General features: G+C 41.2%; 1 protein-coding gene across 1 annotated transcript in view; it reads right to left on the reverse strand.

The window, feature by feature from the left end:
* LATS2 (large tumor suppressor kinase 2) overlaps nucleotides 1–24,845 on the reverse strand; it is a 74,244-nt gene that overhangs the window by 42,696 nt on the left and 6,703 nt on the right. Inside the window, 1 exon segment of the mRNA XM_055317409.1 lies at nucleotides 18,473–19,016. Within this exon segment, the coding sequence (XP_055173384.1) occupies nucleotides 18,473–18,814 (342 nt within the window). The 5' untranslated portion in view covers nucleotides 18,815–19,016.

Consider the following 24,845-nt stretch of genomic DNA (forward strand, 5'->3'; position numbering starts at 1 on the left):
TTTTATCTTTTCTAATGTAGCGATATCTCATTGTGGTTTTCATTTGCATTTCCCTGATGTCTAATAATGAGTATTTTTTTCCATGGTCTATTCTTGTATATTCTCCTGTGAAGTGTCTGCTCAAATCTTTGCCCTTTTTAAAGATTTTTATAAATTTGAGAGGGAGAGAGACACAGAGAGGGAGAGGAAGAAGCAGGCTCCCCGTTTAGCAGAAAGCCTGACACGGGGCTCCATCCCAGAACCCTGAGATCACAACCTGAGCCAAAAGCAGATGCTTAACCGATGGAGCCACCCAGGCGACCCTGATCTTTGCCCATTTTTGAAGGCTTGTCATTATCGAATTGTAAGCATTCTTCATATATTCCAGAAACAAGTCTGTTGTCCAATGTATGTATGCAGAATAGTTTTTTTATCTCATGGATTGACTTTTTGTTGTTTTAATGATGTATTTTCAAGAGCAAAGATTTTTTTTTTTTTAAGGTATATTTAGGGGGATGCCTGGGTGGCTCAGCAGTTCAGCGTCTGCCTTCAGCTCCTGGGATCGAGTCCCACATCGGGCTCCCAGTGTGGAGCCTGCTTCTCCCTCTGCCTGTGTCTCTGCCTCTCTCTCTCTCTCTCTCTGTGTGTGTGTCTCTCATGAATAAATAAATAAAATCTTTAAAAAATAATAATTAAAAAAAAGGTATATTTAGGGACACTTGGGTAGCTCAGTGGTTGAGTGTCTGCCTTTGGGTCAGGACTAATCCAAGGAGCCAGAGATGGAGTCCCACACTGGGCTCCCCACAGGGAGCCTGTTTCTCCCTCTGCCTATGTCTCTGTGTCTCTCATGAATAAATAAATAACATAAATCTTAAAAAAAAAGATGTATTTATTTTACTGGACAGAGACAGAGAACATGAGTGGAGAGAGAGAGAGGGAGCATGTCAGGCTTTCTGCTCAGCAGGGAGTCAGACGTGGGGCTTGATCTCATGACGCTGGGATCATGACCTGAGCTGAAGGCAGACACTTAACCGACTGAGACACCAAGATGTCCCAACAGCAAAGATTTTTAATCTCAGAAAAGTCGTATTTATCAATTTTTCTTTTATGATACATGTTTCATATTAGATTAAGAAATCTTTCCCTTTTTCAAGATTGCAAAGATTTTCTACTACATTCTCTTCTAAAAATTTTTATAGTTTGTATTTAGGTCTATAATCCATTTTGATTTAATTACTGTGAATGGTGTAAGAGTGTTAATTTTGTTCATTAGGATATTTATTTATCCCAGGACCACTTGCTGAAAAACCAAAAACTCCTTTCCTTCTTTCTCTTGGCATCCTTGCTGCAAATGAGTTGGTTTATTTCTGGACTCTAAGAATTTCACTCATCTGTGTGTCCTCATGACACGACCACACTGTTTTGATTATTCTATAGCTCTAGAATCTATACAATCTATTATAGTCTGAAGTTTTAACTAGTATGTGTCTTAAAATTATATAGTTTAAGTATTCTACCTATGTTCTTTTTAATATAGCATTTGCTATTCTAGGTCCTTTGCAGAACATAAGATTAAGATCAGTTTGTTAATTTCAATTAAAAAGGAAAAAAAAAAAGCCTGCTATGGCTTTCTTGGAATTGTAATTAATCTACAAATAAGTTTGGGGAGATATGCCACATAAACAATATTAAGTCTTCTGATCTATGAACATGGTATATCACTCTATTTATTTAGATCTTCTTTAACTCATTCATTTCTGTTTTGTATTTTTTTTACAGGTCTTATACATATACATATTTCATTAAATTTATCCCTAAGTATTTCATGTTTCTAAATGCTACTGTAAATGAAATCACTTATTTTTTTTAAGTAGGCTCCATACCCAGCATGGAGCCCAATATGGGGGCTTGAACTCAGAACCCTGAGATCAAAGCCTGATCTTTGATCAAAAGTCGGACACTTAACTGAGTCACTCACCCAAGTGCCCTGTGAAATTATATTCTAAATTTCAATTTCCCAATGTTAATTGCTGGACTACAGAAAACTACTGATTTCTGCATATTGACCTTGTCTCTTATAACTATGCATTATTATTATGTAGGAAATTATCAGTTCTGGTAATTTTTAATAGATTCCTTAGGATTTCCTATAAAAGGGTCGTGTCAAATGTAAATAAAGACAGTTTTACTTATTTTCAAATCTGTGTACTTTTATTTCTTTTACCCTTCTTAAAGCACTGCCCATGATCTCCAGAGAAGATGAAAAGTAGACATCCATGCTTTATTACAGATCTTAGAGGCAATGTATTCAGAGTTTCACCCTTAAATGTTATGCTAGCAGATTTTACACAGGTGTCCTTCAGCAATTTGAGGAATTCTCTTTTATTAGCTTTGTTATGAATGGCTATTGGATTTTGTGAAATGCTTTTCTTGCATCTATGGAAATGGCTTTATTCTTCATCTTGACATGGTGAATTACATTAATTTTCTATTTTTAAACCAACCCTACATGTCTGGGATAAATATCATTTGGTCCTAATATATTTTTACTGAATGGCGTATTTCCTAATACTTTGGTTAGGATGTTTGCCTTTATATAGCATTTACAAAAGATGTTGGGGGAAGCCTGGGTGGTTCAGTGGTTGAGCATCTGTCTTCAGCTCAGGTCATGATCCTGGGGTCCTGGGATCGAGTCCCTCATCAGGGTACCCACAGGGAGCCTACTTCTCCCGCTGCCTATGTCTCTGCCTCTGTCTCCCATGAATAAATGAAAATCTTAAAAAAAAAGACAGTCTATAGTTTTCTTATAATGGCTTTGTCAAGTCTTGATAACAGAGCAACACTAGTCTCATGTGATTAGTTGGGAACTACTCCCTACTGCTTTATCTTGTGGAAGAGTTTGGCTAGCATTACTATTACTTCTTCCTTAACTGTTTAATAGAATGCACCAGTGAAGCATGTGAACCTTTAGTTTTCTTTGTAAGAATTTTAATTATGAACTGAATAGAAACTGGGCTATTCAGATTTTTCTATTTCTTCTTCTGTTCATTTTGGTAGTTTTTGGTCTTCCAACAAATTTGTCTATCCATTTCATTTAAGTCACATTTGTTGGATCATAAATTGTTTATATATTCCTTAAAATCTTTTTGTCTATAGGACCCCTATCCCTTCATTCATTCCTAAAATTGGCCATTTGTTTTCTCTGTGCCTTTTTTCTCTCTTTTTTTAAAAAAAGATTTTATTTATTTAATTGAGAGACAGAGGGAGACAGCATGTGTACAAGCTTGTGGCAGGGGCATGGGGTAGGGAGGGAAGCAGGAGGAGGAGGGAAAAGCAGACTCCATGTGCTGAGTACAGAGCCTGATGAGGGGCCTGAAACCATGACCCTAAGATCATGGCCTGAGCTGAAATCGAGATGGCTGCTCAACCAATTGGGCCCGACCCAGGTGCCCTCTTTCTCTTTCTTATTTACTTTTTTGGGTAAGTTTGCCTAGAGGTTTATCAATCTTACTGATCTTTTCAAAGAACTAGCTTTTTGCTTCATTGATTTTTCTGTTTGTTCTTATAGTTTGTTCTCTTTATTGTTTCCTTTCTTTGACTTACTTTGGGTTTAATTTACTGTTCTTTTTTCTAGCTTCCCAAGGGAAAAGCTTAGATGATTAATTTTAGACTTCTTTTCTAAAATATACACACTTAAAAATACAAATTTCCCTCTAAACACTGCTTTAGCAAAATCTCACAAATTATGATTATTCAGAATGAGTATTTTATAATTTCCTTTGTGATTTCTTTTCTGAGTCATGACTTGTTTAAAAGTGAGTTGCTTGGGCAGCCCGGGTGGCTCAGCGGTTTAGTGCCGCCTTCAGCCCAGGGCCTGATCCTAGAGATCCGGGATCGAGTCAGGCTCTGTGTGTGGAGCCTGCTTTTCCCTCTGCCTGTGTCTCTGCCGCACCTCCCCCCCCCCAATTAAAATAAATAAAATCTTAAAAAAAAAAAAAAGAAGAAGTGAGTTGCTTAACATCCAGATATTTGGGGCTTTCAGAGATTTTAGCTTTTTTCTAATTTAATTTCTTTTTTTTTTAATTTTTATTTACTTATGATAGTCAGAGAGGGAGAGAGAGAGAGAGAGAGAGAGAGAGAGAGGCAGAGACACAGGCAGAGGGAGAAGCAGGCTCCATGCACCAGGAGCCCGATGTGGGATTCGATCCCGGGTCTCCAGGATCGCGCCCTGGGCCAAAGGCAGGCGCCAAACCGCTGCGCCACCCAGGGATCCCGTCTAATTTAATTTCATTGTGGTCAGAGAACACAGACCTCAATCTCTGAGAAGCTATTGAGACTTCTGTCTTAACAATTGATCCGCCTCTGTATACATTCTATGTGCACTAGAAAAGAATGTGTATTCTATTTACTGAGTGTGATGTTTATAGATGCCAATTAAGTTAAAGTGGCTGACAATGCTGTTCAATTCTCCTATATCCTTACTTACATATTTTTATCTACCTATATCCCATCAATTATTGAGAGGCAGGTTAAAATCTCCACATACAATTGTGGATTTGCTTATTTCTCCGTTAGCTCTTACTCCATCTACTTCACATCATATAGTCTGACGCTCTGTGTTTAAATGCATACTCACTACCACATCTTCCTGATATACAAGGCCCTTTTACTATAAAGTGGTCCTCTTTGTCTCAAGTAATACTCATCCTGGGGGGTCCTATCTGATATTAATATTGCCACTGCATCTATTTTATGTTCACAGTTTGCATGGCTTATCTTTTCCCAGACTTTTGTTTGGAGTCCATTTGTGTCCTTGTATCTGAGAAGTGTGTCTTGGGGCGACTGGGTGGCTCAGTTGGTTAAGCAACTGCCTTTGGCTCAGATCAGGATCCCAGGGTCCTGGGATCAGCCCCGCATGGTTTCGGGCTCCCTGCTCCTCCCTTTCCCTTTGCCCTGCCCAAAAGCTCGTGCTCTCTCAAATAAATAGTCTTTACCCAAAAAAGTGCCTTATGGACAGGACATAGTTGAATCTTGCTTTTTTATTCAGTATGACAACTTCTGCCTTTTGAGTGGAGTGTTTAATCCCTTTAAGTGAATGGAATTGTTAATATGGTTTGATTTAAGCCTGACATTCCTATTTATCTTGTATGTTTGTTCCTTTGTCCCTCCTTCCTTGCCTCGTTTCATGTTAATCAAATTTTTCTTTGTATTCCATTTTCATTCCTTAATTGGCCCTCTTGCTTTATCTCTTTGAATTCTATTTTAGTGATTGCTCTATAAACTGCAATATAGACTTTTAATTATCACAATCTACTTAAGTGTTAATTTCTAATTATGCCAGAAGAAACATAGAAACCTTGCAATAATACAATTCCATTTAACCACTTATCCATAGCGTCCTATGTTACATCTGTATGTGTGATAAATTCATTAATACAGTGTAATTTTTACTTTAAGTACTGACATGTCTTTTAAAGGAATAAATTAGTGTTTTATACTTGTTGATATTTACCATCCTTAGTGCTCTTCATTCCTCCCTGTATATCTTGTATTTCTTTTAGTGCAAATGGTGACAAATTTTCTCAGATTTTTGTTTCCCTGGAAATGTCTTTGCTATCATCTCTGAAGGACAGTTCTACTACATACAGAATCCTCAGTGGATAGATTTTTTTTTTTCCTTCAGCACTCTGGTAAATGAGAAAAAAGTCCAGCCAGAAGCAACCAGACATTAAGAGGAAGGATCTCAGGTCTCAGACATCTCTGAATCCTCAATGCTTAAGCACAGTGCATAACTCATAGATGTTCAAAAAACACACAATCAAAGAAGGACTACAAACATTATTTAGGTTTATGTCTGGTTCTGCCAGTCATTTAACAGTACTAAATGTTATTCAACCTCGGAAAAACTAACTTACATGAAACAATTATAGGACAAGGATCCTGGAGTAATTTCACTTTAAAAAAACCTAACCTAAGGAAAGCAACAGAGATGTCTTCCAAAATTTGTGAATAAACATGTTCACTGTGGCATTATAATAGTAAAAAATTTGAAAAATAGGGGAATTGTTAAATTCTAGCAGACTACCATGATGGCATATAAGCGCTTTGGATTATTATTACTGATATGAAGAGATGCTTTGTATACAAATGTTGAGGGAAAAGAATTCAGCATACAAAACCAGAAAGAGCCAGATCTGGATTTGATTCTTAGTTCCACTACTTAACAGACACATTATTTACCTTGTGCAAGTTAACTTGTGAACCAGTGTTTTCATCTGTAAATGTTGATAATAACAGAACCTTCCTTGTGGACTTGCTGGGAAGATATAGTGATATTCACATAGTAATCACTCAAAAATGTTAATTTCATTAATAAGTAGTTCAAAATATCAACTATGTAGTCATAAAAATTACATTAAAATTAAATATATTTTGTTGAATGTAATAATAGTATTGTGATTATGTTTTTATTCTGTTGTGTTTTTATCTTTTCCGATCTTTTACAGATACATTTAAATATATGAGTATATGAGTGATAAGTAAAATAATGTCTGGTATTTGTTTTTAAAATATTCTAGATATTATATTTCAATTAAATGTTTATTCCAAAAAGTACTAGAGAGATAGATGCTCTTGTACTTTAAAATTTTTTCCAAAATAAAAAGTCCATCAAAACAACAAATAAGGGCAGCCCCGGTGGCGCAGCGGTTTAGCGCCGCCTGCAGCCCGGGGTGTGATCCTGGGGACCCGGGATCGAGTCCCACGTCAGGCCTCCTGCATGGAGCCTGCTTCTCCCTCTGCATGGAGCCTGCTTCTCCCTCTGCCTGTGTCTCTGCCTCTCTCTCGTTCTCTCCAAATAAATAAATAAATAAATAAATAAATAAATAAATAAATCTTAAAAAAAAAAACAACAACAAATAAAGAAAATATAATGTGGCCAAATAATAACAATTATCCCAGGACAGTGGGTTGATGGGTCAATTATACTGTATGGTAATTAATATCTTACTTTTATAAATGGTAGGGTGATGGCTAATTCTTTCTCTTTCAAGTTTCATGGGAAAAAACTAAGAGACCTGTAGCTTTGGGTCTGCCCCTCACTTGCTGTATAGTCTTAAACTGAGCACATCACCTCTCTGGGTCTCAGTTAATTTAACATGAGCCATGCAGGCTAAATAGCCCCTAAAACCCTGTAGACCTACCATGGTTCCCGAGATGGTATGATAAAAACGGGAATTCAGAAAAGGGAGAACCACACATGTACTGGAATGAATAGCTGGAAAAGGCCACAAAGATGAATCATGGAAGAAGCGGGACCTGAGTGGGCAGAGCATGGTTGGGCTGGGGGGTGGGGGTGCATTCCAGGTAGGGCAAAAAACAGGCATAAAGTCAGTGTGGGAGAAAGTCACACAGCTTGGCGACAGTTGGTGTGTAAAGAGGCAAACACAGCTGAAGCAAGCAGGCTGGGCTGGTAATGAGAGAAATAATCAAGTTTGGTAAGTGGTGATCGATCAGATGGTAGGAAAAGGAAGGGAGTGGATACTGAGAGGGTGGCTGATTGTCACCTTTCAGGAAAAGTTCACTGGCAGAAATACTGGCTGAGGGAGACTACTTAGAAGAATCTGGGTATAGAGCAGGGTGTGAGCACCAAAAACACACAGATATGAAAGTTATGCAAGAGAAAAAAAAATATGGGGGTGCCTGGGTGGCTCAGTCAGTTAAGTGTCAGCCTTCAGCTCAGGTCATGATCCCAAGGTCCTGGGAACTAGCCCCACATTAGGCTCCCTGCTCAGTGGGGGGTCTGCTTTTCCCTTTGCCCCTCCACCCAACTTGTGCTTCTTCTCACGCAAAAATAAATAAAATCTTAAAAAAAAAAAAAAAACGGAGGAAAAAGGTAGGTACTGGGGAAGTACACAGAGTATAGTCAAAGACAAGTCAACAACAGAGGTCTCAATCTTTCTTTAGAAACTACTCCCAGTACTTCTTGAGGGAGAAAGTAGAGACAGAGCACCTATCTTTCTGTTGTAGGAGAAAGAATTCCAAAATTACCAGTGAAATCCTAAAGGAAGGGTAGGCTGAGCCTCTGGTGACATGAGTCCCCTTTCTACTGTGGAGATCTCAGAAACCTTCGCCTTCAAAAGGTAGATATGGCAGATTGGAAACAAGCACATCAAGACTTATGAAGAGATCCCCAGCCACAGGTGAGACCTCTGGAGCAAACACTTCCAGTTGAAAACACCACAGAAACAGTGGGAATGCCAAAGAGTTGAATGAGGCCGTTTGGTATGCAGGCAGAAAGGGGAGGTGGCGGAGACACATGCTCTTTCCAGAGCCTCCTCTAAGTCCTCAAGGTTGACAGCTGGCACAGAGGCTGATTTACTCGGGTATGCCTCGCCACACTCTTGAGCCTCCTAGATGCCAAATGCCACTAGCTTTACGATGGCTCTCTGCTCAGTAAATCTTTCATAAATCCAATGAAGTTGCTTTAAATTTACACTGAATGTTTTCTTGTTGGGTGGGGAAATTTCATTACATCAGTCATTTGTTTTCAAACAACATTTATTTCTGCCCATGATAATTCTTCTAATGTCATAATTAGCCAAATATATATGAAAACCACAAGGGTACACAAGTTGCACAGGTTAGAGCAGATCTGCTCTGTGTAATTACTGGGGGAGAGATGACCTGCAGGACCAAGGCTGGCGAGAGGATGACAATCTCAAAGGAAACACTCTGAAACCCAGCTCTCGAGGCACTTCACCAGTTTTCCAGCTGATGACACTATGGTTCAGCCACCTTCCTGAGTGCCCATCATATGCCAGGCACTTTCCATTCCTTCTGGTCGATTAAAACAACCCACAGTGTAGGAGTAACTGTTACCCACAGGGTATAGATGAAGAATTGTGAGGCTCAGAAAGGTAAGCTGTTAACATGTGTGACATGTTGTTATGCTCTGGTTTCCTAACCAAATATACCATTTGACTTACTGAGATCCTTTCTTCCTTACTAATAGCAGCCCAGTTCTATCCCAGGCAGCCATATGCACAACTCAAGTACACATTTCCAAGGCTGCTTTAACCTCTTGTGACTAGGTTCTGGCCAGTGAGGTGTGGAGGAAAGCCCTTTAAGAAAGAGCCAGGGGATGCCTGGGTGGCTCAGCAGTTGAGCATCTGTCTTCGGCTCAGGGCGTGATCCCAGAGTCCCAGGACCGAGTCCCACATCGGGGTCCTTGCATGGAGCCTGCTTCTCCCTCTGCCTATGTCTCTCCCTCTCTCTCTGTGTCTCTCATGAATAAATAATCTGAAAGAAAGAGAAGTAAGGAAGGAAGGAAGGAGTTGGAAGGAAGGAAGGAAGGAAAGAAGGAAAGAAGGAAAAAGAAAAGAAAGAAAAGAAAAAAGCAAGCCAGAGCTAGAGCAGCATTTTGCTGCCATATTTCGGCTTCTTGTACAAACTGTTGACTCTCAGAGAGGTACCACCTGGTACACCTGGAAATGTTAGCTTCTTATTAAGGAGGACAGAACCGAAAGAGAGGAGGAGCCTGGGGCCTTGGTGACAGAGCATACCACCAGGCTGGCCATATCCTGCCAACCTTCCTTTGTTATGCCACCTATGTATATTAAGCCCTGTAGCTGGGGATCTATTTCCAGCAGCTTGATTCAATTCCCAAATCATGCTCAGAGCAAGCTTGGTCAGAACTGAAATATAGTTTGTCTGATTCTAACAGCTGGAGATATCTGTTGAGCATTCACTATTTACCCAGGACTCTGCTAGATGGTCGGGGTAAGGGTGAGGGCATGAGAGAATGGTACAAAGGGAAAAGACATTTCCTATGGCTTCCCAGAACTCTAGGAAAATACCAAGTATGCTTATAAAAATTCTGAAAATAATTATATAAAATATAATACAGCACTATGCTATAGAATATATTCAAATGCTCATTAATCACCTACTAGGATGGCATGAGCCATCAAATGGCCACAACCATATATATATATATATATATATATGTATAATAGCAAATAATTCAGGTAGAAAACTGCTCAGTGTGCCATAATAGGTATTAGATAAACAATACTGGTGATCTCCACTATTTTCCACATTGTTGCACGTAGAGAAAATACTAATGGTTGTACTGCGTGTTTGCATTTGCTCAAAGAGGCCAGGACCTGGCTTCCTGAAGGCAGCAGAACCACACCCCAGCAAACTCAGAGCCTGTCATCCCCAAACACCAGCCAAGTGCTCTGCTCAGCACACAAAACATTCTGGGGAGCAAAGAAAGCTGAAGTGTCCAGATGGTGCTGCTCCTGGAGCTGTTCTGGCCTGTCCTCCCAAGACGCCAGGCCTTGCCTGTTTGCCAGCTACTCTCTTGCAAAACCTCTAGGACTGCAAAATCCTGTGTTGGCCAGGAGTTGTCCCATGCACAAAGAGAAGTCACTTGGGGAGGAGAGAGAAGACATTCCTCAAAAAGATGCATTTTGGTCTTGATGTACTAGACTTTGCACTATGTTTTAAGAGGAAAACGGGGGGATCCCTGAGTGGCTCAGCGGTTTGGCACCTGCCTTCGGCCCAGGGCGTGATCCCAGAGTCCCGGGATCGAGTCCCGCGTCGGGCTCTGTGCATGGAGACTGCTCCTCTGCTTCTCATTCTGCCTGTGTCTCTGCCTCTTTCTCTCTCTCTCTCGTGAATAAATAAATAAAATCTTTAAAAAAAGAGGAAAATGAGTCTAATCTCAAAACACTCAGAGCCCCCCCTCAAAATATGAGTTTTCTGCTACTTAAAATCGAAGAACTGTCACCACTTTTTTATGACCACATACTTACTGCCACAATTAAGAATACAGAACAAACTATTAAACTGATGAACAGATATGTTGTTTTGTAGTAGCAGTATTCATTGCTGGCAGGGTTGGAAATATAAAGGCAATTTATAAGACTTTTTCGAGAGAAACTTGGCAAAATAAAAACTGCTCTTCTCATTTGTCCTAGTAATTCCATTTCTAAAATTTAGTCTAAGTAAATCAGTGATATCTACAAAGATTTACGTAGAAGAATGTCCATCACAGTGCTAAATTAATTAAATAAGGAAGCCATCAGACTGAAGTGATTCTAAGACCTTCTGCCTAAGCTGACATACCAAACCTAAGCCTGATAAGGACAACCAATCCTAAACCTAGGCTTTCCCAAATATTGTAACTTCATTGCTGTAAACAAATAATTTTCTTACTTTGCTTCTGCCTCTTCTCTCTGAAAGTCGTCCCCTGAACACCTATTAGTGGAGCGCTCCTAACTTCTGATTTGCCACCACTGATTGGAATCCTTTTTGTTCAGATAAACTTAAAAAAATTTTCAATATGCTTCAGTTTACCTTTTAACACCAGTTATTTATAATAAGTTACAGAACTACTGTTTGAACAATGGAATATAATACAGGCACAAAAAATGAAAATCTGTATAACAAAATGTTTCTCCCTTTACTTATACATCCGATGCTTATTAGAGTTTGCAGTTTTAGGTACTTGAGAATGAGGACCAGAACAAAGCCACTGCCTAATGGGGCTTAAACCTAAAGAGAGAAATGGATATTACACGAAATACACAACTAAACAGTAACAAAGTCTGATAATGCTATGAAAAGAAACTTCTGTAATGAGAGAGAATAAAACAGAGGGATCTGGTTCAAACTAGGGCATCAGAAAATGCTTTTCTGAATCCAGGACAGCAAGACAAGCCTTCTAAAAGGAGTAGGCTTTATTCAGGCAAGAAGGGGCCAGTGCTGAGAAGTCCGGGGAAAGGCTGTAAAGCTGGCAGGGCCTGAGCACCAAGTGCTGGAGAAGGGGAGCCGCCTGAGGCTGTGGGGCGGGCCCTGCCTACGGGTCCGGGTCCGGAGCTTCATCCCAAGTGCAGTGGCAAGGTTTCCAGAAGGAAATGACAGGATCTTTTCCATTTTAGAATGATCATCCAGAGAGCTCTGTGCAGGGAATAGCTGAGCAGAGGGGCCAGGAGAAGCAGTGTTGTCAGCGAGCAAAGATGGAGGGTTGGCAGGTAGGGGGGAGCAGGCCCCATAAGGGCATAGACGGGGGAGCAAGATACACTCTGGGAGAGAACTGACTGACCCTGACGTTAGGTAAGGAGAGTGAGAAGGGCTATACTACACACATGTATTTCTTGTAAAGGAAGAAGTGGGATCATACTGCATATTCTGTTTTTTTTTCCACTTGTCACATCCCTCCTCACTTTTCTTCATTTCCTTTCATTACAAAAAAATTTGGCTGCTTTTATACCAAAAGTTCAAAGTGGTTCTATCTGAGCTGATAGAATTATAGGCAATTTTTATTTTCTTTTTATACTTTTCTAGATTTTCCAAACTTACACAATGAACACATACTCTTCTAATAACCAGGGGGAACACTGTGGGGCGAGTCGGTATGATGTGCTGGTGTCTTGTATCTTGTCAAATATCCTACTTTAACAAAGTATACAGTTTATGTTTTGGCAAGGCCAGATTTAATTTGAAAGGCTAAAAAAAACGGGGGGGGGGGGAGGCAAGGAACTGCTACACCCAAAAGCCATTGTAATACAATTTCCTGTTACATTACTGGCATTCCTAAACTTAAGTGTTTCTTTTTTCCTTCTCCTCTTAGGAATATTTCAGGGCAGTACCCAGTGCTCGGTAATACTGAAAAGTCCTTCCCTTTCCAGAGGAAGGGAGGAGGAAATGTACATGTTATCTAAACTTTTTCTTTTTTAGATTTTTTTTATTTATTCCTGAAACACAGAGAGAGGCAGAGACATAGGCAGAGGGAGAAGCAGGCTCCCTGCAGGGAGCCTGATGTGGGACTTGATCTCAGGACCCCAGGATCACGACCTGAGCCAAAGGCAGATGCTTAACCCCTAAGTCACCCAGGTGTCCCTCTACCTTTTTTCATTAGCAAAATACCTGCATTACACAGAACCAATCCTGAGGCAGGATTAGTCGTCCCCCCCCCCCCCCAGGTGTTTGCCTCAATGGCTGACAAATCAGCAATGGCTTCTGCACTGACCAGCACAGGGAACTGTCTGGGCAGTGTTCCAGGCACATGCACAGTGCGTGTGCAAACCCACAGTGCACATCGAGGGTGAGCCACACCCATGGCCCTGCACACACCCGGGATGCACCAGACGCAGCACCCAGAGGCCTGCACACCACACGCGAGTGAGACCACAGCATGAACACCTGTCCTCACAGGGCTAGGCATCAAGCATCAAGCATCCAGGGCCTTAGGGAAATACAAGACTATGGAAATCTGAACAGGAACAGTTCAAATCCAGGTGGAAGAATTACAACCCTGCAGTAAGAAAGAATCTGGGTTGGACCCTCACAGGTGCCCAAATCCAGGCTAGGGAAGGCGGATGCCAACATTACCAGCCAACAGAATGATATGTTGAAGAAGTCCCCAGAACAAGTGAAGTGGAGATGTGAGCAGGAGGAGGCAGCACCGCACACCCAGGGCAGGTGCACAGGGGAGGAGTCAGACCAGGTGGGGCCTGATGGCCAGGGGACCTGGGGGACTGGAAGCACTGAGCATGTGCCACTGGCCCATGGAAGTGAGAGGAGAGGGGATGGATGTCCTCACTGGGCATGAGGGGAGCAGAGGACCAAGTTGGGAAGAAAAAACCCCTACCAGGACAAGGTATATACATCAGCAAACACACTGCAAGCCAAAGACAGAGGTCTGCGTGGCCACATTAAAGGAGCACTGAAGTCTTTCCTGTCAAGTGTAACAACTATGTCTAATCAACCCTCACTGAAGATACAAGGTCAGTAAGAGCTGGGGGAGGGGTGGCAGAGGGGGTTACAGTCACCTGCCTGACCGCCCAAGCCATCATTTCCTCTGCAATACTGGGCTAATGACTGGAATCCATCTCAAATGCCTGCTGTGCAATTTCAATAAGGCTACCAGTGAAAGTGCTTGTTGGAATGGTCCTTGGCACAGGAAGCTGCTGCCAACACCAGTATCTGTCCTTCCTCTGAGAGATGCACAGGCCCCAGCAGGCCTCACCCCTCTGCAGTGATATTTCCTTTGGCAAAAGGACGTGGGTTGATGAATAACTAGTAGAATAGGTTGAGAAACTTGATTTTTTCTGGGACGCCTGGGTGGCTCTGCAGTTGAGCGTATGCCTTTGGCTCAGGGCATGGTCCCGGATTCCCAGGATCGAGTCCCGCATCGGGCTCCTTGCATGGAGCCTGCTTCTCTTCCCTCTGCCTGTGTCTCTGCCTTTCTTTCTGTGTCTCTCATGAATAAATAAATAAAATCCTTAAAAAAAAAAAAGAAAAGAAACTTGATTTTTTTGCACTTTTCAGCCTGAGAATACAAAAAAAAAATTTTTTTAAATCACTCCCTTTTCCTATTAACCACACTACCTCAGATTTATTTGTTGCTGTGGCCATTATTCTCAGGAAGCCTGCCTCTGAATATACATCCTGACCAGCAGCTTTTTTCTTAGGCCAAATTTGGTGTAATACATCAATTTGTTTACATTTCTTCCTACCCTCCTCGTTCCATTAAAGATTTAAGTCATTCAGACATTCACAATAAAGTGAGGAAAAACTGGATTAAATCAGGATTAGGAAAATTATGCTAACATAGAAATTCAGGACTGGAAGAATATGGTTGTGACAAGCTAGAGCCCTAAAAAGTCTTCAAAGCTGCCACAGACTTGGCACCACTCACAGCTGATCAATATGGGAGGCTCACGAAGGTCAAGATATGGGTTGTCCACAGAGAAAGAGCACAGGCTAATTGCTCAAGAGAAGCAAAAAACGTTTCCTGGTACTCACATCTGAAAGGAAGTTTGCACCTACGTCTTCCTCTAGGTGATAAAATGCTTAGCTATTTCTGAGGAGTGCAGGAGCTACTACTGAATAGGATCCTTGCTATCATTAAGGCCCCCATGCCATCCATCCATCCATCCATCCATCCATCCATCCATCCATCCCATGCACCCTGAGAAGGCCTGAGTATAGTGAACCTGCCCCAACAGCATCCTTACACCTGTTAACCCACTGCAATTCAGTGAGAAGACACAAGTCAGATGCTTCTGAGAAGCAGACATGTTATATGTATTAACGATGCTGCAAAATCAAATTAGTGGTTTTTAAAACTTTGTCAGGAAGAGGGAAAACCCAGTAATATGATCACTTGAAACCATTAAAAGAAAAGGTGAAACTAAATTTTATAAGATAAAGTAAAAGCTAAATTTAAATTACCTATGCCAATAAGAAGAGTATCCATGATACAAAATATGACACTAATAACCAAAACACTTATTTTCCCAATTCCTTTAATCTATATATAAAGAACAGCCCCTTCCATAAGGAATATTAACCTACTGGCTTTTTTTTTCTATAGTATTTTTTATAAGTCTTTAGAAATCTATGTGCAAAATATTTTAGGCACTCTATCATTTGACATATACACTATATCATTACACAGAAAATACTTAGTCTTGTACTTTTCCTAGAAATTTACATTAAAAATGTATCCTGTGGTGGGAGGGGGACCTGTGTGGCATAGTCAGTTGAGCATCCAACTCTTGGTTTAGGCTCAGGTCATGACCTCAGGGCTCTGAGACTGAGCCCTGTGTTGGCTTCATGCTCAGTGGGAGTCTGCAGGAGATTGCCTCAACCTCTGCCCTTCCCCTCCACACCCATGCAGGCACTCTCTCACAATAAATAAATAAATCTTTAAAATACACACACACACACACCCCAGGCAGGGGTGCCTGGCTCAGCCAAAAGGGCATGTGACTCTTGATCTCAAGTTCATGAGTTCAAGCCCCACATAGGGTATAGAGAATACTTAAAAAAAAAAAAAAAAAAAAAAGTTAAAAAAAAATATATACCCACACATACTGGTTACATGGGTGTGATTCATTCACTGGGCTAAAATCACCAAGCTGTACACTTGAGAATCATGTATTTTTCTTATGTAAATTTTATTTTATTTTTATTTATTTTTTAAAAAGATTTTTTAAAATTTATTTATTCATGAGAGACACAGAGAGAGAGAGAGAGGCAGAGACACAGGCAGAGGGAGAAGCAGGCTCCATGCAGGGAGCCCGATGTGGGACTCGATCCTGGGACCCCAGATCACTCCCTGAGCCGCAGGCAGACGTGGGACTTGATCCCGGGTCTCCAGGTTCACACCCTGGGCTGAAGGCGGCGCTAAACCACTGAGCCACCGGGGCTGCCCCGTAAATTTTATTTTAATAAAAAGTTTAAAAGAAAATATATATTCAAGTAAATACTTTCATTAAATCTCAGGTCAAATGACACAGGAAAAAATGTATGCACATACATATGTGATGGATAAAATAGTGCATATAGAAGTGTATTTCACCAGTTAAGATCTTGAGAAAACGTGTTCACTGCCATTCTGATTAGTATTAGGGTTAAAAATAACAAAGTACAAGAGAAAAAATTAAACCTAAATTAAAAGGCAATACAGTAGAAGACAAAGGAAAATGAAAAGCTGCAATACTAGCTACTCTCTATACCTATCATATTGGATCTGATAATCTGCTTTAGTGAAGACACACACAGCTCTAGAGGTTCTGTTGATGGTTTGCACTCACATTATTTGGATTCTCATAATGAGGTTCTGACCAGGCTTCTCTGAAAGCAAATGTACCCTGTATACAGACCAAAAACAGTCCAAATCAGAGGGTAAGGGCGAGGGCAGAGCTGTTTTACTTTATCAAGTAACACTATATACACCAAAGTGATTGAATTATTTCAGGGGCATTAAATATGACAAATGGAGACCTTTCTGCTAGCAATTAGCATAAATTAAATGTTCATGGGAAGATCACTGGTGTCATGATCCTTAATTTTACTCTATTTTGTATTTTACCGTCTTGGATACAGCAATGGCTTCATTATTTCTTGCACTGTAATTATCACTAATGGATTTTGCCACAATGAGTTCCCACCTGTATTTTGGATTATTTGCTTCACTCGTTTCTTTTTATCACAGCTGAAACACAACTGCAAAGAATGCCCTGCTCTGATTACCTCTTTTGTTTGCAAGTGATTTATAGAAGATTTTAGGCTTTGCTGTTGGTTTTCAAGTATCTGCATTCTTACTCTAGTATTTCCCCAGGACTGCTCCTTCTTACTTTCAAAACCATCAAGTTCTGTTTGTCAGGGGATAGCAATTGGCAGCGTATTTAACTTCATATCTTCACAATGAGAGAGGTCATGCCTTTGCTGTCAGCTTCCACTGCTAAAACACTCTGCACCACATTATTCATGATCCTGTGCTTTATAAAAGCAACTCAACATAACAATGCTTCTTCACACAAGTTAATCCTAGTATATCTTAAAGTGTCAAGGAAATGCCCTACAAAATAGCACGATTAGTTTCACAGACATATCATCTGAGAAATATAAATTCTCTAGTTAAATTCTGTGGTAATCAACTACAACAAGAAGGTTGATATGGCTTTTGGAAATAAAAGAGGGCATTGTTAGGCTTTTCCTGTGACTGTGAGGCCAGGAGTAGGTAATTAGGTTATTTCTAAGAAAGTACAAGTGCTCAAGCCATCTTGATGTTGCTTTGAGCATGAAATCTTACTAGTTTTCCAAGGCAGCAAAAAATACCTAGCTGATTTCCATTTTCATGAAACTGTGACTTTTAAGATGACAGATGTATAACAAAGCATTAGCTTTCAGAAGTCCTTTTATAAGGCAATTACATTTTTACCAGTTACATTTTACTAAATACATTTTTACCGGGTTGAACACTAATTCCCTTTTACATGGTCCTGCCTCTCAACCTGTGTTTTACGTGGCTATGCGAATCGCCACAGGATCATAAATATAGAGCTACAAGTTGTTTATTTATATATTATTGGTGCCACCTCCATTTATGTGTCCCTTATTCTTAAGCAACTGAGAAGTCAGACTATGTTGTCACCATTTTGATGATTCTCAAGCTTGATCATTTCCTTAACAGAGTTGTGTCTCCTATAACAGTATACATACCATTTTTTAAAATAGGAGAAAACAGAGTCTAAGAAGAGCTAATTCATGTTAATCAATGTTAGCTAAATCAAAAAAATGCACAAACCAAAAACAAGGAAGCCAGTACCTTCCCCATGACAGCTCAGAGTAAGCCCAAATCAATCTCAAAGACAGGGCTAAGTGTGAAAGCCCTTCTCAACTTCACAAGGACAGGACAGAAAATACACAGGTACAATTTCACTAGAGTTCAGAAATGTCCAGGTCTGGCCTGAAAAGGAAAAGCAACCAAGAAGTCAGTTCTGGAGAGAAGGTGGAAAACCATGCAATGGCACACTGGAAGGGTCTCAGGTTTTGGCCTATACACACTTCTCTATGTAAGCAATTCAGAGCCTTCAAGTGGCAACCACGAGCTCTTTGGCTGTCTCAACTGTGCTAGACGGACTACTTACTGTAACTGCCACCGCAGGAGCCTCAGGGAAGTTACACCCACCTGGTCACATCCCGCATTCACCAGTTCCTGCAGCATCTGTCGGTTTACTTCTGCAGCTGCGGAAGTGCCGGATTCATTAGCAAAAGGCAACAGGGAGTATCTGATTTCTCTCAAAGCTTTCTGATAAGGTCCAAACTTTGGAGTAGGTCTCATCTGCTGTTGCTGCCTGGCAGCATCCTTGCCCCCCAGGACCTTGGTGGCCAGGGAAGCATCACTGTTTGGTCCCACGGGCAGCCCCTGAGCAGAAGACTTGGACGGCTGCTTTAAGCCCTCTCGAATCTCCTGCAGTCGCTGACGGCTATTTCCAGAATAAGTCGTAGCAGGAAAAGTCTTTGGCCTCATTGTTAGTCCAGTTTCCTTTTACCATAAATACAATCTTCTTAAAGTGTTTTATTATTTAAAAAAAAACTGTCAACAGTATCAGTTAGTTGTAAACATACTTTCAAAACAATTTCCTTTTGAAAATTTTCTTTCCTTCCATTTTTGTAGTTCCTATAGAGAACCCAAAATTTTCCAGAGTCTTCATTTTGAAGATCGTCACTATCTGAAAAAGAAAATGGAAAGAACATATTCATTTGTGATTTGCACAAACTGTTAACAATACTTTTCAGAAATGGACAATGATCTTGAAAATATTCCACTAGGAAGGATTAAGAAAGAACACAACACCTCTCAGAAATGATAAAAATACTGTTCAACACTGGTTGGCACACGTGACATCTAGGGCTGTCCCAAGATGTTTCCTGTAATATGTAATCTGCAATAAAGTAAATCTCCACAAGCTCATACTGACTTAGAAATATGTAACTCAGGCAAGAACAGTAAGTAGTATTAACAATTGATAGCTCACTTAAAATACTTCATCATAATAGAATTTCATTTTGAAATTCAAGCCTGAGTATTTAGGGTTAAAGTTTCTACATGAAGTCTTGGATTTCTGGCTCGCCCCTAATTACCACCCAGCTCAGGGCCCACACCTTTGTCTCTTCGTGGTTTTACTGACCTTTCCCCCCACCTGAACCTGTGGTCCTTCCAAAAATTTGGAAATTTTTCCTTATAAAGCCCTCCCAAACTTCCTGGAAGATACTACAAAACTTGTCACATTAAAGGTGTCCTATCTAGCAACTTAAAGCAGTTCTAACACAATGTGTTACTGAGACTCTGGAGGTAACTACTCTCTTGTTTTTTTTATAAAGTGGTCAAGTTCTTATCAGCATTGTGACCTAAATACCTTTCTGGTAGAAACTGATACTTACATGGAAGGGGACTGGTAAAAGCATGTGGGTGATTTCTTTCAGTACTGATGAGTGGCTATACCGATAAAAGTTATTCGTATAGATCATCTACTACTTCAGCATGGAAATGGCTTCTACACATAGAACTAGATATCACAAAGCCATTTTCTGATAGTGAATTAATCCTACCTGAGGCCTAATTCACTAACTACTCTGTTGTTCTTGCATTCAGAAAACAAAATGAAGCCCAACCTGATACTGCCCTTAGCGGCCAGCTCTACTGGAAGCAGGATCCAGCTCCAGTCACTAGGTGACTGGGTGACCTTGGACTAGTCGTTTAACTTCCCTCACCCTCCCTGGGTGAAAGAGATGACAACACTCGGTAAGAGGGCAGTAGTGAGCACCGAGTAAGACCATGCAAGTAACTGGCTCAGTAGCACTTGGAACATATCACATCTTTGGTAAACCATATTTCTACTACTCCTGTTATTATTACTTGTGTAATTAGCTATCATCACCGGAGCACAGATGCCCACCAGTGGCAAAAGCAAAGGCCTACACAGTCTCTGAGCTCATACTTGAAGCTGTGGTGGCCCCTTTTACCTGTCCCTCCTCTTTTGCCCTCACTCATTTCACCCCTTCTAATCCACAGAACTCAATGAGCAAACTGCAAAGGATAAGTCCTTTTGCATTTTAATGAACAAAGAAAAACTGATTTAAAAAAAACAGTCTTTAAAAGGAGGGGGGCAGAGAGATCTGGATTTTCTCAGTAAGGAATTGTAGAACTATAAGATGGAAGTTGGCTTCACAGGCTTTGCCATGTCGAAAAAAAAAAATTTTTTTTTTTTTACCCAGTATCTACTATGTGCCAGGCTCTAAGCGTTCTATGTGAATTTACTTATGTAGATCTATTTCATAACCATACATATATGCCCGTAAACCTGAAGAAATTACATTAAAATTACTATTTTTTTTCTTAGAGGTGGGAAGATTCTTTTCTTAAAAGGTTCTAGCTATCTCTTTCTCGATGAATCTGAGGGAAGATTCTATTTAGAAAGTAAGAAGCAGACTAAATACATTTTTCAACATGAAATCCATACCTCAATACACAACATCTAACATAGTAAAGTCACCGAAATGACTGTTTTAAGACTATGCAGACAGTGAACAATTAGATCCAAGAACTGCTGAGATTTCCCTGGGGCCTGGACCAGAGTATTGGCAGGAGGCCAGAAGCCCAGAGCTCTGCTTAATTGGTGTAAAACGGGGCATATTGCAACCACACTCATTTTCAGTGACTTCGTGGTCTAAGCATCTGTTTTGAAATACCTAACTCTCTAAAACCATGAATTCCCATTCCAGCAAAAATAGAGATTCTCAAGGAGCTGCCAAGCACGTAGGGAGAATCCTGAGTGATTCGCTATGTCTGAGAACAGGCAGGAGTCTCTCTCAAACATCACTTTGTTTCCAATCTTTGGGGTCTTTTTTCCTTTTTTTGAAATACACAAGACATAAATCATACTCCCTTCACAATAAATAATCAGGGAGGGTTTCTTTACTGTCAAAATGTCTTCACCCTTCCTCTACCTTCCTGTACCATCTACTCACCTACGCCCCATCCACCCACCTATCCACCTTGCGAACATTCATCAAAAGCCTACTAAGTCTCAGGGACTGCTAGTACAAACAAGAACAAAATCCCACCTTCAGCAAGGTAAAGGTGAGGTAGCCAAAAAAACAGCTTCAAAGGAAAAGAGATGCCTGAAAGGAGGGGGAAAAGTCATCTAACAAATGGGAGAAGAAAGGAGAAAGCCAGAAAAAGCTCTGAAGTAGAGATAACTGAATCTGAGTGTAGGGAACAATGGAATTCCAGCCAAAGGGAACAGCCTATGCAAAGGAGCAGAGGGACAGGCCCCACCCGTCACATTTACATCTGTGTCGTAAAGGCTCTTCCTGGACAGTTATGGAGGGATGAGGCTGTGCAGGTGCACAGGGCTCCACCAGGAAGGACCTTCAAGGCCATTTTAATTGTCTGGACTCCTTGCAGATGGTGGCAAGTCACTGTCTGCGTAAGCCAAGGAGCGATATGTCCAAAAGTGCTGTTTAAAGAGTCTGGAGCCCAACTGGAAGGTGGACTGGAAGGGACAACTGCAACATACCAGGTAGATGAAGAAAGCCTGGATGAGGTGCAGTAATCCCAGGGAGGGAGGAGAGGGGGTTTCAGGAGCTAGTTACACCTTGGCCAGACATTTGGGCTTAAAGACATGGATGGGAACTACCAGTAGGCGGGACATTTACCTAGCTAGTGACTTGTCTGCTCAGCAGTTAGGTAAGTGAGTGGAGAACTCCTATCCCTCCCAACTGGCATGAGTGGCAGTCTAGGGTAAGCCTCATTTTACCCTCAAATGACATCAACAGACTGAAAAGAAAGTACAGAGCTGCTTCATACTCCACTAAGAAAGGGCAAGGGCCACAAGAGATGGTCCACATGAAGAAAAAAAGCTGTGAGAATGCCCAACCCAAGATGGTGGAGGGGGCGGGGAATGTCCTCTCTGCTGGGCTACACCAGCAGAGAGAAGGGAAGACAGGCACAGGTGAAAGAGGCCCTGGTTGGTTGATGAAAGCCCTCTGAATTCACTCTAAAAACGTAAAGTTGCTAAAATCTAGTGAAGAAGTCTTTTTTTTTGGTGGGGGGTGGGAATGTTTTTATTTAACATATATTTCTTAAGGTGCACAAATCATAAGATCAATGAATATTCACAAAGAACACACCCTTATAAATAGCATCTGGATCAAAGAGTGTATCATTACAACACAGAAGCCCTCAGCCCCCACAGGTCAATGCTCCAAGGGGAACTGCCTTCACTATTTCTAACACCAAGGATTAGTTTGACCAGTTTTTGAACTTTATATCCATGGAATTACCTGTACCCATAGTCTGTACCTTACATGTCTGGCTTATTTTGGTTGACACTGTTTGGTTATTCATACAGCAGTATGCAGCAAGAGTTTTGCCATTTTTCACTGCTGAGTAATATTCTACTGTACGAACATAATTGTTTATCCATTCTACCACCAAAGGACATCTGGGTTATTCCCAGTCTGGGGCTTTTGCAAACTGCTGCTGCCTTATGGCTCCAGCCCCAGAGCTATGAGGAGCTGAAGAGTGAGTCAGTCGTCTGCTCTAAGATACTGCTTCTACCACCACATCAAATATTTTCTGTGTAGTTATTGGCAGAGCCCTAGTGGTTCATGAAGTACCTCTCTGGAATTATAAAAATGTACCCCTTCCTCGAGTAAATTGTTACTATGTTATTGTACAACATGAGCAACTCCTGCCTGGGGAGCTTCCAGAGCTCTGCAGGCAGTGGCCTGGCCCAATCCTAAATAGACTGATGCCACAGTCTATCACACACACCCCAGGTGAAGGGGGACAGGTAAAGTCTGAATTACGAGGAGAGTTGGAACTGGACTTCTGAGGCAGGTGACAGTGGAGTGATCATGTATACTCTCCAGAATATGTGCATAACATGCACACCGTGTGGCTTTATCTCAGGAGATGATTCTCTACTGTTGTACAGGTATTCCATGAGTGGTCCGGAGTCTCCAAATAGGCTACACATGCCCTCATATAAGTGAGCATTTGTATGATGTGAGGTATGCCCTTTTACATGTAAGGCCCATACAAGGTGACCCTCTTACTAGGTCTCAGGGAAGCAGAAAATAATGACCAGCCTCTGACTTTAAGGAGTTCACAGTTTAAGATGGGAGACAAACAAGAAAATCAATTACTTAGATAACGTAACAAAAGTTTACCCAAAGAATTATGGGGATCTGAAATAGAAGAATAGCTGGAGAACAAAGAAAAATGGGTAGATTCAATAGCTTAAGAAATAGAACCCATAGGGTTGGTGATGTTCACTAGAGGACTGGTTGGAAAGGGGAGGCCAAGTTTCTGGTTTAGAGACCAGAGCTGATGGTAGTCCCATTCTCTGAGCCAGGACAACCACTTGGACAATGAGCATCAAGAAAGACGCCTTGGTGGGGATGGAAGAGGGCAGTTCTCAGGAGGTAAGGACAGACATGTCTGGGGGAGGCATTCGGAATATGGCCGTTTCGGTGCAAAGGAAAAAGCAACTGGTGGTGAGAAGCCTGGCTTCCACCCCCAGCTCTGGCACTGAGCTCCATGTGATCTGGGCAAGCACTTCACCTCTCAGAGCTTCAATTTCCTGCTAGGTAACAAGCCTTTCTCTGTCTACCTGACAGGGCTGCTCTGAAGATCACAGGTGAAACTGCATGTGAGATCACTCTCATCTGTAATGCACAACACACTGGCTAATTATTAGAATTACTAATAAGTTCAGGACTCAGAATCAGACAGAAAAGGCTTTATTCAAGTCAAGAGACACGACCAGGTTAAAGGTCAGATTGGCTAGTGGGAAAGATTCCAAACTGGATGTAGAAATGTAGGTATTTCATGCTTACTCCAAGTGACTCCTCTTTGAAGACTATTTGATAAGTACGCTTGAAAAGTTAAAGTATTTTCTTTTTTAAAAAAGAAAAGCATGAAGAGGGAAAAACTTAAGTCATCAGACTTGATGTCTGAAACATGTGCCTGCAGCAGGGCCTAGGATGGTCAGTTCTGAGCAGTACCTGAGCTTCCAGAAGCTGACTGCTTCCCAACCAGCCAGGATCAGGTTCTATCTGGATGACCAGAGACATGTTAAAAGCAACAAATCCTTCCTTACCTCTGGAACTTAACAAGACCATTCTCTCTGCTAGGAACAAATACTACTCTCAGCCTGGTTCACTTATGCCTGCTAGAATTCTCAGTTTTCTCAGTTTAAAAACTCCCTGCAGGGTAGCCTGGGTGGCTCAGCGGTTTAGAGCCGCCTTCAGCCCAGGGCATGGTCCTGGGGACCCGGGATCGAGTCCCACATCGGGCTCTGTGCCTCTCTCTCTATGTATGTGTGTGTGTGTCTCTCATAAATAAATAAATAATCTTTTAAAAAAAATAAAAACTCCCTCCACAGAAGGACTTCCCCACCCACCCAACCTCAAAGACTGTGGTGTTCACTCACAGCCTCATCACAGTGTACGATGAATGACTGACGTGCCCACTTTCATCTTCAATCACC

The sequence above is a fragment of the Nyctereutes procyonoides genome, unplaced genomic scaffold (assembly GCF_905146905.1).
Source record: "Nyctereutes procyonoides isolate TBG_1078 unplaced genomic scaffold, NYPRO_anot_genome, whole genome shotgun sequence".
In the NCBI taxonomy this organism is placed as follows: Eukaryota; Metazoa; Chordata; class Mammalia; order Carnivora; family Canidae; genus Nyctereutes; species Nyctereutes procyonoides.